Here is an 18,196-nt window from a genome sequence, read left to right on the forward strand (position 1 = left end):
CCCCCGTTATGTTCCCCTAATCCCGTCCTCACTTTGAGGAGTTAGGATTTCAACATTTGAAATTGTGATGGACACAAATGTTCAGACCATAGCAGATAGGATAGAAGAGTGGGGTACTTTATTCATTATAATTGCATTCATGAAGCATTCATTATGAGCCAGTGATCACTGTTCATTTATTCACTTTTTTGTATTTATTTTTCCAGCCTTACAGGCACTATTATTATTCCCAATTTAGAGATGAGTAAACCAAGGAACATGGTATAAGGCAAAACTAGTATTTGGACCCAAGCATTCTCATTAGAGCTGTTTAGAAATGGAATGAGCTCTCTCTAAGACAGTGCTCCTCTCTTCTTTCCAGGTGGCTGCCAGCAAGTATGTAGAGAGGGGCTATGACTTTAAGGTCTTAGAATGTGTGGAATGAAATTACTCAGCATTTGTCCCAAATCTCAACATTTGTCCTGTGTCTCTAAATCAGATAAATGGAAAGTACTAAAAGCATTGTTGCTTATGCTCTGAAATTGTTATAGGATTATTTCTAATGCATCTAAATCTTAAACACTAAATGGCTGGGAATGGGGTCTTTCAGCAGATATGTAAGTCCTGTAGTGACATGGCTGAGTAACACACAGCCCTGTCATCAGAGAGCTAGACTAGGGAGATATGTCCATGTACAGTGCTGGGCAACAGACTGGATAGAGATCTCTATGGCTCTGGGCAAGCATAGAGCCACTCAGGAGGCTTCCTGAAGAAGCTGACACATGAATTTAGTGATAAACGATGGATGGGAAAAGCGTTCCAAAAAGAGGAGATTGTGTGAGGGAAAGCACAGACGTGTGAAACATTGCCTCTGCAGGGAACTCCATACACTCTGACATTGCCAGAGTGTTAGCAAATCATTGATGTAAAAATAAATTAAGCTGGCTGGGCATGGTGGCTCATTCCTGTAATCCCAGTACTTTGGAAGGCAAAGGCAGTCCAATGATTTGACGTCAGGAGTTCGAGACCAGTCTGGACAACATGGGAAACCCTGTCTTCACTAAAAATTCAAAAATCAGCTGGGGTAGTGGCTCATGCTTGTAATCCCAGCTACTAGGTAAGCTGAGGCAGGAAAGTCACTTGAACCTGGCAGGCAGAGGTTGCAGTGAGCTGAGATCATGCCATTGCACTCCAGCCTGGGTGATAGAGTGAGACTCCATCTCAAGAAAGAAAAGAAAGAGAAAGAAGGGAGATCCAAGATGGCCAAATAGGAACAGCTCTGGAGTGAAGCTTCCAGCGAGAACAAGGCAGAGGGGGAGTGATCACCACATTGCCAAACGAGTTTTTACTGCCCACAGACCAGGAGATTCCCGGGCCGAAAAGCACCAGGAGTTTCCAGCACAGCTGCTTCAGCCAGCACTGTGAGTTTCCGCACAAAAACTCACACAAATCTGGGCAGCCATTTCAACTGATGCCTGGAATACCTGGGAGACAGAACCACCCATTCAACTGAAAAACAGGGGGCTGAAACAGGGAGCCAGGTGATCTGGCTTGGCGAGTCCCACGCCCACAAAGACCAGCAATCAGAAACGCTCTGGATTGAGAGTTTCACAGCAAGTGCAGCAGGACCCAGCACAGTCCAGCTCAGTGGGGGGAAGGGCATCTGCCATGATGGAGGCAATCCACCACTAATGAGGCAGTCCACCACTACCTAGGCAGTCAGCCATTACCGAGGCAGTCCACTATTGCAGAAGCAGTCTGCCATTACTGAGGCAGTTCTAACTGTACCTCTGTAAACAAAACCACAAGGAAGTTCACATAGCACCTGGGCAGAGCCCGCAGCAGCTTAGCAATGCTTCTGATGGCAGACTATGAATAGACTCCCTCCATGCTGGGCAGGGCATCTCTGAAAAAAGGCAGCAGCACATCAGGAACTTAAAAGTAAAGCCTCACCTTCCCAGGACAGAGCACCTGGGAAAAGAGGCAGTTATGAGTTCCGCTGCAACAGACTTAAATGTACCTGCCCAGCAGCTCTGAACAGAACAGCAAAGCTCCCAGCACCACGCTTGAGCTCCTATAAGGGACAGACTGCCTCCTCAAACAGCTCCCTGACCCCTGTATATCCAAAGAGACACATCATAAAGGAGAGCTCAGGCTGACATCTGGTGGGTACCCTTCTGGGACAAAGATAACAGAAGAAGAAACCAGCAGCACATATACATATAGATAGATCCATGAACATGGTAAGAAACCAATGCAAAAAGGATGAAAACAGGCTTCAGAAGGTCAGTAATAACAAACTTCTCTGAGCTAAAGGAACATGTTATAACCCAATCTGGAGACAACAGATGCTGGAGAGGATATGGAGAAATAGGAACACTTTTACACTGTTGGTGGGAGTGTAAATTAGCTCAACCATCGTGGACGACAGTGTGACCATTCCTCAAGGAACTAGAAATAGAAATTCCATTTGACCCAGCAATCCCATTACTGGTTATATACCCAAAGGATTATAAATCGTACTGTTATAAAGACACATGCACACATATGTTCATTGTGGCACTTTTTACAATAGCAAAGACATGGAACCAACCCAAATGCCCATTGATGATAGATTGGACAAGGAAAATGTGGCACATATACACCATGGAATACTGTGCAGCCATAAAAACAATGAGTTTATGTCCTTTGTAGGGATGAATCTGGAAACTATCATTCTCAGCAAACTGACATAAGAACGTAAAATCAAACACTGCATGTTCTCATAGGCGGGTGTTGAACAATGAGAACATATGGACATAGGGATGGAGCATCACACACTGGGGTCTGTTGTTGGGAGCCAAGGGAGGGAGAGTGGGGGGTGGGGAGGTTGGGGAGGGATAACATGGGGGGAAATACCAGATATAGGTGACAGGGGATGGAGGCAGCAAGCCACATTGCCATGTATATACCTAAGCAACAATCCTGCATAATCTACACATGTACCCCAGAACCTAAAGTATAATTTTTAAAAAGAGAAAGGAAAGAGAATTAAACTGAGCTAAGAAAGGAAGGAAGAAAGAAGGAAGGAAGGAAGGGAGGGAGGGAGGGAGGGAGGGAGGGAGGAAAGGAGGGAGGGAGGGATTAAACTGAGCTTTCTTAAAATCCCAATTCCTTACCAGTCTCTCTTTACCCCACTTCAGTGAGTACTTGAGAGACAAGAAAGGAAAATAATCTTTTGCTAAATTAGAATTGATTGGATAAAATTGCATTTATTTCAGGTAGAAATCTCTGATAATTGTGAAGTGGGCAGATACTGTTTTATAACACCAAATTGATAATTCTGTTTATAAAAAATCTTGTGAACTAATGAACTAGCATAAATCAATAAAGAAGAAAACATAATTGTATTTCTAGTAATAGAACATTAATTAAGTCAAATAAGACAAGGCCTATTTGTTGTACATAATGGAGTGCCTAAGAAACTTTTGCTGAATATGAATGTTGATCAGGAGTTCCTTAGAGATAAACAAAACCAATAATCCCATCCATGACTCCAAACACTTAAATTAGAACCTGCCTCTAATAACTGCTGGAAGAAGAACAAGTGCAGATTAAGATTTATAAGTACACTTTACTCTTATTACAAATAGAAACATTTTCTTTTTAATAAGGCAGAAAACAATTTATCTTCTTTAGGGTAAATTGGTCCTTTTTCATTAGTTGCATTAAAGTAGCAAAATCATATGAAACTAATTGTAATTTATGTTAACATTTAAAAATCATTGTTAAATTTAGCATTTTGAAAATGATGACTAATGCCCTGATTTAGCTTAATGTAACCATCAAAAATAGAAGCATGTAGCATATCTCTAAGTATGTCAGCCCACACCTACCAGATAGCTCCTGGGTTTTCCTCTCTAATGAGCACTTGATGATTGATCAATAATCAGTTTGGGAGCTAATTAAAGTCGCTAGAGTGATAGATATCCCTGTATAAGGTTCATCAATTTAACAGTGTGCTAGACAGAATACAGGGGCATTGTTCATTTTGATAATTTCTGTGGAGCAAAGCAGATGAGTTATGGCCTCAGAGCCTATGGAGAATTCCAGGAGGAATCTTATATCCCTGGCATAGCACAGTGTACTCCTTGCTGTCTCAAGTCAACAGAACCAGAAGGAGATAATTGGTGTAATTTGTTGTTACACTGGCTTTTTCTTTCAGTTAAAATTTATCTGCCAGCTGGGCACAGTGGCTCATGTGTGTAATCCCAGCACTTTGGGAGGCCAAGGAGGGTGGATCACTTGAGGACTTGAGGTCAGGAGTCTGAGACCAGCCTGGCCAACATGGTGAAACCCTGTCTCTACTAAAAATACAAAAATTAGCCTGGCATGGTGGTGGGTACCTGTAATCCCAGCTACTTGGGAGGCTGAGGCAGGAGAATCACTTGACCCTGGGAGGTGGAGGTTGCAGTGAGCTAAGTTCATGCCACTGCACTCAAGCCTGGGTGACAGAGCAAGACTCCGTCTAAAAAAAAAAAAAAAAAAAAAATTTTATCTGCCATCTACCCTGACACTGAGAAGTATGTTGTACATGCTTCCCCAAGTAATAAATTCTTACAGAATTTAGTTATTATGAGATTAATATTTGAAATCATGGATTCAATATCAATAGAATTTTAGAGTTAGAAAAGGCCTGAGAGGGCACATCAACCAACCAACCACCTCGTTTGTAGGAGTTAGATAAAGCCTTGCCCCTGAGTCACACAGTCTCTGCATGGTAGACCAAAGGCTCCAACAGAAAACAAAAACTGGAATAATAATATGGACACTGCTTTCAGATATTACTCCTAAATGTCATTCTACACTGTTTTCTCTGAGCTTCATCAGATATTCTCCTTTTAAAGATACTTTAAAATTCTCTTGAAAGGAAGCCTTCTGTACCCAGAAGTTACGTGATCAATTTTTCCTTTGGTGATCACGCCTCTACTTTGTACTTTGTCTTTCATCCCACACTTTTCAAAGTGCCTGAGGTATAAAGTTAGATTTGATCATCTCCCTAATTTTGGTCCCATAGGGAGACCTCATGTTGTCATGTCATTTCTAATAGATGAGGCTCATGCTGAGGGTCTGAAAGGCTGAGGTTACAGAGTCAGTTTGCAGTAAAGCCAGGACCAAAATCCAGGTTCATTATTCATAGACCTCTCCATTAAAAATGCTACTCTGAGCCGGGCGCGGTGGCTCAAGCCTGTAATCCCAGCACTTTGGGAGGCCGAGGCGGGTGGATCACGAGGTCAAGAGATCGAGACCATCCTGGTCAACATGGTGAAACCCCGTCTCTACTAAAAATACAAAAAATTAGCTGGGCATGGTGGTGCGTGCCTGTAATCCCAGCTGCTCAGGAGGCAGAGGCAGGAGAATTGCCTGAACCCAGGAGGCGGAGGTTGCAGTGAGCCGAGATCGCGCCATTGCACTCCAGCCTGGGTAACAAGAGCGAAACTCCGTCTCAAAAAAAAAAAAAAAAAAAATGCTACTCTGTAAATTTACTGGGTGCAAAATCTCAATATGCCATGGTGTTACAGGAATTTTCCTTAGTACAGCTAAAGACCGGGGTTCTTTGTCCCATGGCCGTGAAAATTTAGGTTTACAATTTGAATGGTAAGACAGGATTTTATTTGGTGAAAAGGAAGAAAAGGGGAAATAGGGACTCTTGCTATGCCGGTGTCCCATGCTCCAGTGCTTCCTGCCTGACAGATTGAATCTCAGGTTTTACACAGGAAGAGGAGGGACCCTCTCCTTCCCACTGCAAAGGCCGTGAACTTCCTGAGGCTCCACCCAGTGGGCAGGCCAGTTGGGGTTTCTCCAGTGACCCTCTCATACCTGGCTGTGTCAGTATGAGATACTACAATTTTTTTTTTTTTTTTTTACAAATAGTTAAAATTCCTGCCTCATCCATCAGATCTCTAGGCTGAGAGAGATCCTGAGTTTGCTTCACCATTGGATTGCTTTGTGGGTCAGAAGAGAACTGGTTTTTCCGGCATCCAGGCATGAAGCAGGCCTTGGTCAGCACAGAGTGACCCAGAGCAGTGCCCTGACCAGAACCACAGACCTAGCTCTGCACGTATGTCACCCACTCCTGCCCCCGACAACCTACCACAAGCCCCACAGTTACTTTTGAGCTCTGGATGGCGTGATTTCCTATTACAAGCGACCCGAGCTTTGAAAGCAAAAAAAAAAAAAAAAAAAAAAATCTGCCTCATGTTTCTTGTTATTGATCTTGAGCACATTTTTCAAACTTTTCTTTAGCTGTTCTGTGAATTTTCTGCTGTGTTATTTGATCCATCTAAATGTATGAATATCGGTGCTTTTACTTTTTTTTTTTTTTTTTTTTTTTTTTTTTTGAGATGGAGTCTTGCTCTGTCGCCAGGCTGGAGTGCAGTGGCACAGTCTTGGCTCACTGCAACCTCTGCCTCCTGGGTTCAAGCAATTCTTCTGCCTCAGCCTCCCGAGTAGCTGGGACCACAGGCACGTGCCAACACACCTGGCTAATTTTTGTATTTTTAGTAGAGACAGGGTTTCACCATGTTGGCCAGGATGGTCTCAATCTCTTGACCTCGTGATCCACCCGCCTCGGCCTCCCAAAGTGCTGGGATTACAGGCATGAGCCACCGCACCCGGCCCAGTGCTTTTACTTTTTAACAATGTACATATTTTCATATAATAAATATTAATGTTATTTTTGCATCATTTTATCGACATTACCTTTTTTAGTCATTTTATATCATTATACAATGTATGCATAGAAACATCACACTATACCCCATAAATATGTACAATTTTTATGTGTCAATTACAAATAAAAACATTTTTTAAATCCCTAAAAAGGAAAAGAAGATGCTACTCTATATGATTACTCTTGATACAAAAGCATTAACACTACACTGAACAGAAGCTGATTATTCCTGTGGTTTTTCTTACCCTTGTTTCCTCCCTTTGCGTATGTGTTCTCTATTTTCCCTTTGTTTTGCTTGGTCTCTGCATCTTGTTTGCCCTATCATTTGGTTACTTGGCAGTCCCTAGCCAGCAGGGCGCTGAGTCCCAGACAGTTCCTTTTGTTCAAAGCATTTGTTTGGATTATAAATATAATTTGATGATAAATTCAGACTGTTGTGCTGATTTCATTTCAATGCAGTCACAGTGTATCTCAATTTCCTTTGATAAACTTACCATAAAGACCATATCTCATGCTATTGTTCACCTCGGTCTATTTGCTTTTCTAAAGTGCTTTGTGTCCAGGTGCAGTGGCTAATCCCTGTAATCCCAGTACTTTGGGAGGCTGAGCAGGGCGGATCACCTGGGGTGAGGAGTTTGAGACCAGCCTGGTCAATATGGTGAAACCCCCATCTGCACTAAAAATAAAAAAATCAGCCTGGTGTGTTGGCGAGTGCCTGTAATCCCAGCTACTCTGGAGGTTGAGGTAGGAGAATCAATTGAACCCAGGAGGTGGAGGTTGCAGTGAGCCGAGCTTGTGCCACTACACTCCAGCCTGGGTTACAGAGCGAGACTCCCATCTCAAAATAAATAAATAAAAATATAGAGCTTTGCTAAAATACTTAACATATGCACTGGTGTGGTTTGGCTCTGTGTCCCCACCCAAATCTCACGTTGAATTGTAATTCCCAGTGTTGGAGGTGGGACCTGGTGGGAGGTGATTGGATCATAGGGGTGGTTTCTGATGGTTTAGCACCGTCCTGCTCATGCTATCTCATGATAGAGTTCTCACAAGATCTAATTGTTTAAAAGTATGTACCACTTACCCCTTTGCCTTCTTCCTCCTTCTGTGGCCACATGAGATATGCCTGTTTTCCCTTCAGCTTCCACCATGATTATAAGTTTCCTGAGTCCTCTCCAGCCATGGTTTTTGTATAGTCTACAGAACTGTGAGTCAATGAATACCCTTTTCTTTATAAATTACCCAGTCTCAGGTGGTTCTCTATAGCAATGCAAGATCAAAGGAATACATAAATGGAAATAATGCTGATTTTCTCCCTTTTACCTCTATTAGAAACAATTATCCCTATATTCATGGAAAAATTATTACCTATTATTAAAAATGAATTATTTTATGGCATTCTTTTCAAATATCAATAGCTAACATGTACTGGGAACTTGTATGTCAGCCTCTGTCTTCTGTGCTCTTCGTATGTGTTAATGCATGTTATCCTCTCCACCACTTTAGGCAGTGAGTAATACTGTAATTCTGATTTTACAGTAAGGAATTGGAGGCACAGAAAGGTTAGGTTACTTGCCAAAGACCTCAAGCAAGTAAGGGCAGAGGCAGGATTCGAACCCAGGCAGTCTGTTTCATGAGTCAGAACTTTCTTTTTTTTATTTTTGAGACAGAGTCTCAGTCACCCAAGCTGGAGTGCAATGGTTCAATCTCAGCTCACTGCAACCTCCGCCTCCCGAGTTCAAGTGATTCTCCTGCCTCAGCCTCCCGAGTAGCTGGGATTATAGGTACACGCCACCACACCTGGCTGATTTTTGTATTTTTAGTAGAGATGGGGTTCACCACATGGGTCAGGCTGGTCTCGAACTCCTGACCTCATGATCTGCTCACCTTGGCTTCCCAAAGTGCTAGGATTACAGGCATGAGCCACCGTGCCTGGCCGAGTCTCAACTCTTAACCATGAGTATGCTGCTTCTCAAAGTGAATTGTCCTATAAATGCTACTTGGCAAATATAACTAAAGTTTTGTAAACTTTGGTTTCACTGATTTATGAAGAGCCATATTGGCCCAGAGAGAGAAGGTGCATTTGTGAAAGTTTATCATTGTAACAGTCCTGCTGACCACTCGTGACCTCAGGGATCATCAACTCTTTCAGCCCTGATGCTGGGAACAAGAAAAAAAGTGCTGGTGTCACTTGTAGGCCTTAAATGGGAGGTGGGGATGGGATAGGAACTGAGAAACAGAGAGATCCATTGTAGGAATATGTTGAGGGCTGGTTTCTCCTGCCTTTACATCCTTTATGTAAATGAAAGATATTCTCCATTTTTTTTCTCTCCCTAAATTGGCTTACAGAATTAAATATAAGCTGATTACAAAGAAGCCTGGGAATTTTTGTATACCTAATTTCAACTCAGCCTAACCTGAAGTCCAGCAACTGCCCCTCTCCCACCTCTATATCTATCCTCTTCTTATTTGTAGTGCAGTAAGAGTAGGCTGGCCTTGGCGTCATCCCTACTGGGGAGAGATTAGGTTTTCCATCTCTAATCTCAAGGCCTAGCACAGTGCCTGGTATTCAGACACTCAGTAGCTATTTGGTAGATGAATAAATAAAATCAGTATATATTGCCCCCCGAAACCTGAGCTAATATCTACCTGATTTTGGAATAATTGTCACCATACATTGAAAAAGATGCTAATTATAAGAGGTGTTTGTAGATAGGTCAAAAATGTTTCCTAAGTGTGAATTCAGGAGTGTTTTACACACATGTAAGTGTCTTTGCAGTCACCTCTAAGGCCATCCTCACTGATACATTATTTTAGTTTTTATGAGGTTTAGGGTAGCTCAGCTCTCAACATGAAATAGCAAAAAAGGCATCTGTTGGTCTGCTTTGCCTTTGGGAGACAGTGGCCTGCACCTGTGTACTTAGAGCCTGGATATGAGGCCCAAAGCCTGCATTGTTGCTTCTACATCATACCTTAGACACTGTCAGGAATGATAACAACCCACCATGCTGTGTGCTTACATTCTGTCATTTAATCCCCGTTTTCCCCTAGAGGAACTAGAGCTCAGGGACATTGGGAAACTTGCCCACTTAGCAATTAGTGGCACTGGAACTCAAATCTTGGTCTTCCTCATTCCAGAGACTGTGTTCATCAGCAGGATTGGCCCAGTATACTAAAGAGCATGGAAACTGGAAGTTGCAGGTGTAAAGATCATGGCACACAATATCCAGAGTGCTCTTTTTGAGGGAATTCCTGCTCACTACCCCTGTCTCAAGCTGCCAGAGAGACAGCTTGCCCAAGGAGAGGCTATAACCTGGAGGGAGGTACTGTGGCTATATTAGGTTCCTGGGATTCTGAAGGTGGCCCTGGTAGCCCTGCTTTTCCCACTAACCCAAGAGTTTCCTGGGAAACAATGGACATGGGATTCCAAGGCTGTGGTACTACCCTAGTGGTTTGGTTAGTCTGGAACTTGCAGAAATTCAGCTACAATTAGAGTCCTCTTAAGTACTGATTGTAGAAAATTGATCTTTATCTTAGGTAGTTGATAAGAAACCCAAGGAATGTAGTTTCTCAGAAGAGCTTTTAGTGATTAATGGATTTCATGAAGCAGTAGGCTGTATAGAGTTAGGAAATACTGTCACTAACATACAGTTTTTCATCTCCCTTCCCTGCCAAACCGCCACATCATTTCTTTTCTGAGAGGCCATAGATTCCAGCACTAACCATATTTCACAAATGATTTAGAACTATTTGTCATGCCATTAGTCCAATCCCAGGTATTTATTGCTGGTGCTATTTTGGAAGCCAGGAATAGAAAAGAACAATCTCAGCTGCATTGTAGGTATTTGATAAATGTTTGTTAAGTGAATAAATGGATGGACAAGCCTACTCTAAAATGGGTTCTTATCCTTCATTTGATTCTCACCTATTTTACTCATACTATATATGAGACAGTTTTAAGGATCTGAAGATACATAAACATGGTTGGTACCCTGGCCGTTCTTATGGGACAGTCCACAATCTGAGTGGTACACAGAGATCTGTGACACACAGCTAAAGTGCTGTGTGCTGAAGAGTCTCAATGAAGAGCTGTCTTGAAAGACAATACTTGTCTTGGCAGTCATAAGAATAAGATCCCTCTGGCTGAGGAGCCAGGGAACACTTAACCATTGGTGAGATTTAAGCTTGCCGTGGAGAATAGGTCAGATGTCAAAAGGAGGAGGTGCTGGGAGATGGCAGCTGAGGGACTTGCTTGGAAGAAGCTGAAGAGGAAGGAAAGTACAAATTCTGGGGAGGAAGCCATAAGTAGCTGACTAAGAGTGGTCCACAAATTGCTGCTTAGTTAGATGTTGGGACCATTTGAGGGCATTTAACTCCATGGTAGAGGGAATCATGTCAGATTTAAGAAAAGGTCGAAGAGAAGGATAACAGAGAAAAGGCTCTATAACTGTCATTATGGATTGTTTTTCTTATTGTCCATCACTTCTTCCTCCACACTAAATGAGATCACCCCAAGCCATCCTGCGTATCTTTACCATATTATTACTAAGACATTGCTTTGACCATACTGTCTACAACACTGTGGATTCACCAACACCTATAGAATACATTATGCCCTTCTTAGTGGGGGTTTCAGGACTCTCTGGCCCATGCCAACTTATGTAATCTTATCCTTCAGCTTGTTTCCCAACCATCCACTTTCCAAGTTCTTCCCTGGACCCCCTTCCCTGCCATCTTGGTCTGCTCATGCCCACCTCACCTGTGCACTTTCCTGCAGTTACCTTACTGTAACTTTGCTTGTACCATCTTTCCACCCTGGATGCCCTCCCTTCATCTGTGCCCATCAGAATATCAAAGGCCCATTTCTTAGTCTCCAAAATTTTTAACTCTTAGAAGATGGGAACCAAGTCTTTCTTTTTACACCCATGAGTGCCTTATGGGTGGTAAGCATCAAGCACATGCTGAATAAATAAATGTCTTTCATCCCCTCTTTTCTTCCATTCCTAAATATAACTAATAGTGACTGTATCCTTAGATAAAGAGGCCTTCCAATTGTATTATACTTCAGACTTTCCAAAGGTTTTGGCATAGCAATCCAAAACATCTAAACTGAAGCCAGGCCGCATGAGTTCCCACCATCGCTCTGCCGGCTGTATGACCTTGGACAAGTTACGTAACCTCTCTGTGCCTCAGTTTTTTCATCAGCATAAAGGGAAGGATAAAGGTACCTACCTCATAAGAGTTCCTAGAAGGTTTACATATGTTATTTATAAAATGCTTAAAACTATGTCTAGCACATAGTAAGCATTATATAATGCTTGCTAAAGTAAATTAGACACATATATGTACATATCTGTATTAGTGATACTGTATATATTGTGTACATAGATATAACATATTTGGTAAATAATAAAATTTATATTAAAACACACACACACAGGGACACACAATTTGGCATCCATGACAACCTTGTAAAGTAAGCAGAGGCTTTAAATAACTTCCCCACACCTGGTAATTGTAGATCCATTCCTGGGATCCCTGTCTTCTAACTTTTGAGCTAGTAGTCAAAAAGTAGAAACTATAGCATTAATATATTGATCTTATCCAACACGTATGTAGTTTTCAGATAATGATTTCTTAACACTAAGTATTAAATTTGCTACAGGTATTTTCATTATTTTGATTTAAACCGTAAGAGTAGTGTCAGATACATGATACGGGTGTGTCAATAAGAAAAATACATTAACTTCTCTGCAAGTTATCATTAGGATATCCCAATCTCCTAAAGAAATTTATGATGTGAGTCACTTTCTAGCTGACTGTTTTTTCCACAGTTGAGGAAAAATGGAGCAAGAAAGATAAATTAGGTGTATTGAATGGAGAATTATGCATGAAGTTTTAATAGAGAAGAATTCAAACAGGAAAATAGGCAATGGGAGTACATTTACATGGTTATATGCCTGTCAGGTCATTTGGTATGCAAAGGCTTGTGTTTGCGTTAAGCTGGTGGAGAAGCTGTTATTTTCTTTGAGTGTGTATTCAAAATGCACCTGTTAAAAAAAAAATGAAAGTTTTTTTTAACTTCTCTGAAAAAGAAAACTGTTATTTTATTTTAAATACAAAATACATTTGACTTCTGTCAACAGCTTCCACTTTAAATAAGGCAGTTTGTACTTGCGCTCATTATCTGCAATTAGAGTTCTCGAAAAGTGTTTAGTGTTTATCTCCCCAACTTTTAAAATTCATTCACTGTAACTGTTAACATTTTAGTGAATAGTGGAAACCCTAAGTCAAACTCAACAAAGAAATTTGCTTTCTGGAAATCACCACTGAACTAGGTAGAGAATCCTCAGCTATTGTGCTGAACCACATAATGATGAGATACACTCTTTTCTTTCCAGCGTTAGGTCAGACTCAAATGTTTTCTTTTTAGCTCAGACTAGTCTAAGGAACACCCTGCTGGCAGTCAGCGCAGTATCCTTTCTCTGATACTAAGGCTTAGTTTATGCAAATTACCTGTTTATGCTAGTCCTCAGTGTCCAAGTCAAGCAAGCATCAGAAATCGAGGCTTTTTCTTTGGTAATATATTTAAAAGAAATATTTCTCAGATACTCAGAGTGGCCTAGGGTACCTTTTCATCCAAGTGTGATGAGAGTCACGTGTTCTCTTTTCTCTTTGCTATTAGCAAGAATACAGAGAGCTGAGCAGTGTGTGTGTGTGTGTGTGTGTGTTTGTGTGTGTGTTTGTGTGTGTGTGTGTGTTTACACCCTCTCATTTTAAGATGTAACTGGAACCAAGACCCAAATATAATAGTGTGTGGGTTTGCTTCAGGCAGGGAATAACAGAGCCAAGTCTAGGAGTAAACGCAGGTTTTGTGTAGATTTGGTGACCTTGCTGTTTGCCCAGCTGCAGGGTGACTCCCTTTTCATTTTCCAGCTGCTGAGCTGCTTCCTACTGCTATTTTATTTTTCTTTTAAACTGAAGTAGCCAACCAAACTTCTCCCAGACAGGTTCAATAATTACTAAAAACAGACAACTTTCCAGTTACTCACGGCTGAGAACAAGCTGCCAGTGCTTTGTAGTTTACCCCTTACTTTGTTCTGGCTCTGTAATGTCTTTGACATGATTTACTAGCTTACATTTTTAAGGAAAGCCATCATCAGATTTTATGAAAATAAGTAAAGCTTCTTCGTTAACCCCCGTGTCTTACTCTTCAAAATAGTCATCTTGAGAATATGTGTTGAGTTGAACCATAAGAAAGTGCTGATTTTCCACCTTTTTAATAACCTACAGAAAGAGCAATTTCATATGGGTTAACCTAAATAAATATATTTATTCCAGTGATGCTTCCAGGTCTCAAACTATTTAAAAACTCATCTCTTGAAATGAGAAAAATCAGATTCATTACTTGAAAACATTGCATTCTTCTCAACTTCCTACACCTTAGTTATAAAATTGGCTCTGAATAATGTGGTTATTTGCATATGAAATGAAGTCTGTCTTCTGCAGAAGAGAATTTGACATCATTTATACGAAAGTTCTGCCATGAATGTTTAGCACTGGGTGCCAAGTTTGGTTATGCTCCTTGATACATCCTTTGCATTTTAGTCATCATACCTTGCATGTGTTGTTTCTTTTAGGGAGCATAATTGTGTTCAAAATATACAGGTTTTTTAATTCACCCAGATATCTGACTACATATGAAAGCATACTGAAATTATATTGGAAAAATTATGATTTTCAGGTAAAATCTGTAACTCTGAAATCTGTTATTCTCTTGTATCTAAGAATACAGAGATGACATACAGATTCATAGATACTATTATAAAAATAATAGCTTGTTTATTGTTTGAGAAAATATTTATCAAACAACTGTGTTGTCTGAAATACTTTCAGAGATAATGCTATGGATGAGTTTGCTTTAATTAGCTGAGTGTAAAATTGGCAATATATTACTAAGTCTAAAAAATGTGCATATGCTCTAACCCTGCAATTCTATTTCTGAAAATTTGTCCTAGAAAATATGACACAATTTTGCACACAAACATTTTTTGTAACAGTAATATAAGCAAATATGTAATAATTGAGGATTCATTGTATAAATTTTACATTATGAAATTTTTATGTTCTATATATCCCTAAATTAATTAAAATTAAAATTACATATGTCATTTCTAAGAGAAGAAATGAGATATATGTCAAAGGTTTCCAACACAACTTTTTAAAGCAAATAGTCAAAATATCCTGAAGTTTTTAACAATAGGGAATTAAATTATGGCACAGTCATATAGAAAAATAGTATGTAGCACTTAAAATTATGTTTAGAAGAATAATGATATAGGAAAATATGCTCTGATATATAAGTGGCAAAGGACATTACAATCTAAAAGTTACAAATACAGGATGAGCTCAGTTTTTTAAAGAGAGAAATCATATATGGCATTTTATTTTATTTATGTATTTATTTATTTATATTTTATTTTATTTTTTTGAGACAAGGTCTCACTCTGTCACCAAGGCTGGAGTACAGTGACACAGTCTCAGCTCACTGCAACCTCCGCCTCCCAGGCTCAAGTGATCCCCTTTCCTCAGCCTCCCAGGTAGCTGGCTCTATAGGCATGCACCACCAGGTCCAACTAAATTTTTTTTTAATTTTTGTAGAGACAGGGTCCCGCTGTGTTGCCTAGGCTGGTCTCAAGCTCTTAGGCTCAAGTAATCCTCTCACCTTGGCCTTCTAAAATGTGCTGAGATTTCAGGCACGAAGCCACCGTGCCCTGCCCTGACTTTAGTTTTAACTAAGTCCCCTTTTCTCACTACAGTAGCCAGGCATATATGGCATTTTTAAAGGAAGAAGTGTGTGTGTGTGTGTGTGTGTGTGTGTGTGTGTGTGTGTGTGTGTGTTTATTTTGATAGGAAGAAGGCTGGAAGGCTGTATACTAAAATCTTGACAGTGGTTATTCTTGATTGCTTTTTATTTTATTTATTTATTTATTATTATTATTTTGAGACAGAGTCTTGCTCTGTCACCCAGGCTAGAGTGCAGTGGCGCAGTCTCAGCTCACTGCAACCTCTGGGTTCAAGCGAGTCTCCTGCCTCAGCCTCCTGAGTAGCTGGATTACAGGTGTGCCACCATGCCTGGCTAACTTTTGGTATTTACTAGAGACAGGGTTTCACCATGTTGGCCAGGCTGGTCTCGAACTCCTGACCTCAAGTGATCTGCCCACCTTGGCCTCACAAAGTGCTGGGATTACAGGCATGAGCCAGCATGCCCAGCCTATATTATTCTTTGTTTTTTGTTTTTGTTTTTTAAAGAAAATAAATGTTTTCTTCATTGAACGTAAAGTATTTGTGGTCAGAAGAACAATGTTTTTTTCAACTCAAACTGTGTATGAACCTTAATATTTACATTTTTTACTTTGACAGGTAGATTTTATGCAATAAAATTCCCTTAATAATGACTGTACTGATTTAGGTTTGGGTAGGGCTAAAATTGATCCACGAATAAATGGTTTATTCTGCAAATTAATAATGTAGAGAAGATTTTACAGAAATACTTTTAAGATAACGTTTCAAGTACATTGAAAAGTATATAAAAGACTGTAAATCATTTTCTTATCAAATCCTGTCCACTAAGTGCCTTTTCCTAGTAGATGAATTTGCATATTTCTGTGTGCTTTATGTAGAAGCAGTAGTCCATAATTCACTTATTTTACTAACAACCTGACTTTCCCCCTCTGCCATTTGGAAGGTGGTATGTATATCGTATATGTCCTATAAATGGTTCCCATTTACTCTCTAAATTTCAGACAGACATCTTGTAATGATTTGGGTCACTTTCCACAGGTGATGAAAACATACCATATGTATCATGCAGAGAGCATCAGTGCCGAGAGTAAGCTGAAAGAGGCTGAAAAACAAGAGGAAAAGCAAATTGGAAGATCTGGTGATCCAGTCTTTCATATTCGACTAGAGGAGAGACATCAACGGCGAAGCTCTGTAAAGAAAATTGAAAAAATGAAAGAAAAAGTAAGTAAAAAGATATTGCAGAGCTCTTCTGCCTTCATTTGAGGAGACAGTACTAAGAACACTGATGCAATAGCTGATATCCACACATTGTAAATTATTGTGAAATGACATGCATTTCCTCCCATGGGAATGAGAAATGTCTAAGAAATGTAAAAATCATGTAATAACAGCTGGACATCATTTAGTGATGAATGCCAAGTATTCAATACACAGTGTGGAGAACTTGAATATTAACAAGGAGATTTCATTGCAAATGGGCCTGAAGCCCAAATACATTGTTATTATTCCCCATAGCTGGGTAATTTTAGTTTGCTATTTAAATCAGATTCAAAATGTACTTTTGGCAGAGGACTTTGAGGGTCATTTTTATATATGGAATAAATTGTTACGGTTAATAAAAATTCATGTATGTAAAAACGACTTTGCTTTCTTTCTCAATGCCTGGATCTTCTTCATTCCAGAGACAAGCAAAATATTCAGAAAATAAGCTAAAATCGATTAAGGCACGGAACGAATATCTCCTAACACTTGAAGCCACCAATGCCTCAGTTTTCAAGTATTATATACATGATCTTTCCGATTTAATTGATGTGAGTACTTGAAGTTTTTGTTTTTTCCATATTAAAATGAAATTAACAGTAACTGTATTTCATTCATTGGAAAATACTGTTTCTTGAGACTTATTTTGTGTGATACTCAGAAAGAAAAAAATACTGTTGTTTAAATTATACATGGTACTAAGATACTATCAACTGTACGATGCATGTGGAAAAGTGTGTATCCTAAAACCATTGAAAAATAAATGGTCAGATTCTGTAAAGCTGTGAGAAGCCTGGTAAACTCAGCTAAAATGGGGCCCAGTCATGGGCAAGTTATGTAGTGGCACAGCCCTAACTGCATTCATTATTCAAAATATATTTATTGGGCCCCCACTGTCGTGAGATGCTGAAGCTCTCAGAAGCCATATGCAGTCCTTACCCTCTGGGATTTAAAGTGGAGAAGACAGACTTAAGAAAATGACTACGTGAATGATGAAGTTGTGATAATTGCTGGGATGCAAAACAGAGTGCACATAAACGACATTTATAGATGTGTCTAAGTCTCTATACATTGCGTACATAGGATATGATATAGAAAAGCAGTAATTGGGCTTATTTAGCACTCTCCAAATATGTATTCACTATTATGTGTTTGCCGCGTTTACTGCCACTATTCCTGAACTTTAACCCTCCACCTCATTCATTCATTCTTTCATTCGGAAAACATGTACTGAGTGGCCCAGTCATTGTGCTAACACTGTAGGAGCTGCAAAGATGAAACACAAAAATCCTATGTCCAGAAATGCTACTACCTGCAAATAAAAGATAACAAGGTATTAAGCGCCATAAAAACAGCACAGATAAAGTCATCGATGTTCAGAGGGTTAGTAGCTGGAATCTTATATACTGCTTTGTATTGGTTAGAATCGACAGTTTTATT

The 18,196-nt window shown here is 40.0% G+C and overlaps 1 protein-coding gene across 2 annotated transcripts in view; it reads left to right on the top strand.

The window, feature by feature from the left end:
• SRGAP1 (SLIT-ROBO Rho GTPase activating protein 1) overlaps positions 1 to 18,196 on the top strand; it is a 321,930-nt gene that overhangs the window by 191,622 nt on the left and 112,112 nt on the right. For both annotated transcript variants that reach the window (XM_074402841.1, XM_074402840.1), the window contains exons 5-6: positions 16,535 to 16,717; positions 17,179 to 17,307. In XM_074402841.1, coding sequence (XP_074258942.1) covers positions 16,535 to 16,717; positions 17,179 to 17,307 — 312 coding nt within the window. The remainder of the gene's footprint in view (positions 1 to 16,534; positions 16,718 to 17,178; positions 17,308 to 18,196) is intronic.

Source organism: Saimiri boliviensis, chromosome 7 (genome assembly GCF_048565385.1).
Source record: "Saimiri boliviensis isolate mSaiBol1 chromosome 7, mSaiBol1.pri, whole genome shotgun sequence".
Lineage (NCBI taxonomy): Eukaryota > Metazoa > Chordata > Mammalia > Primates > Cebidae > Saimiri > Saimiri boliviensis.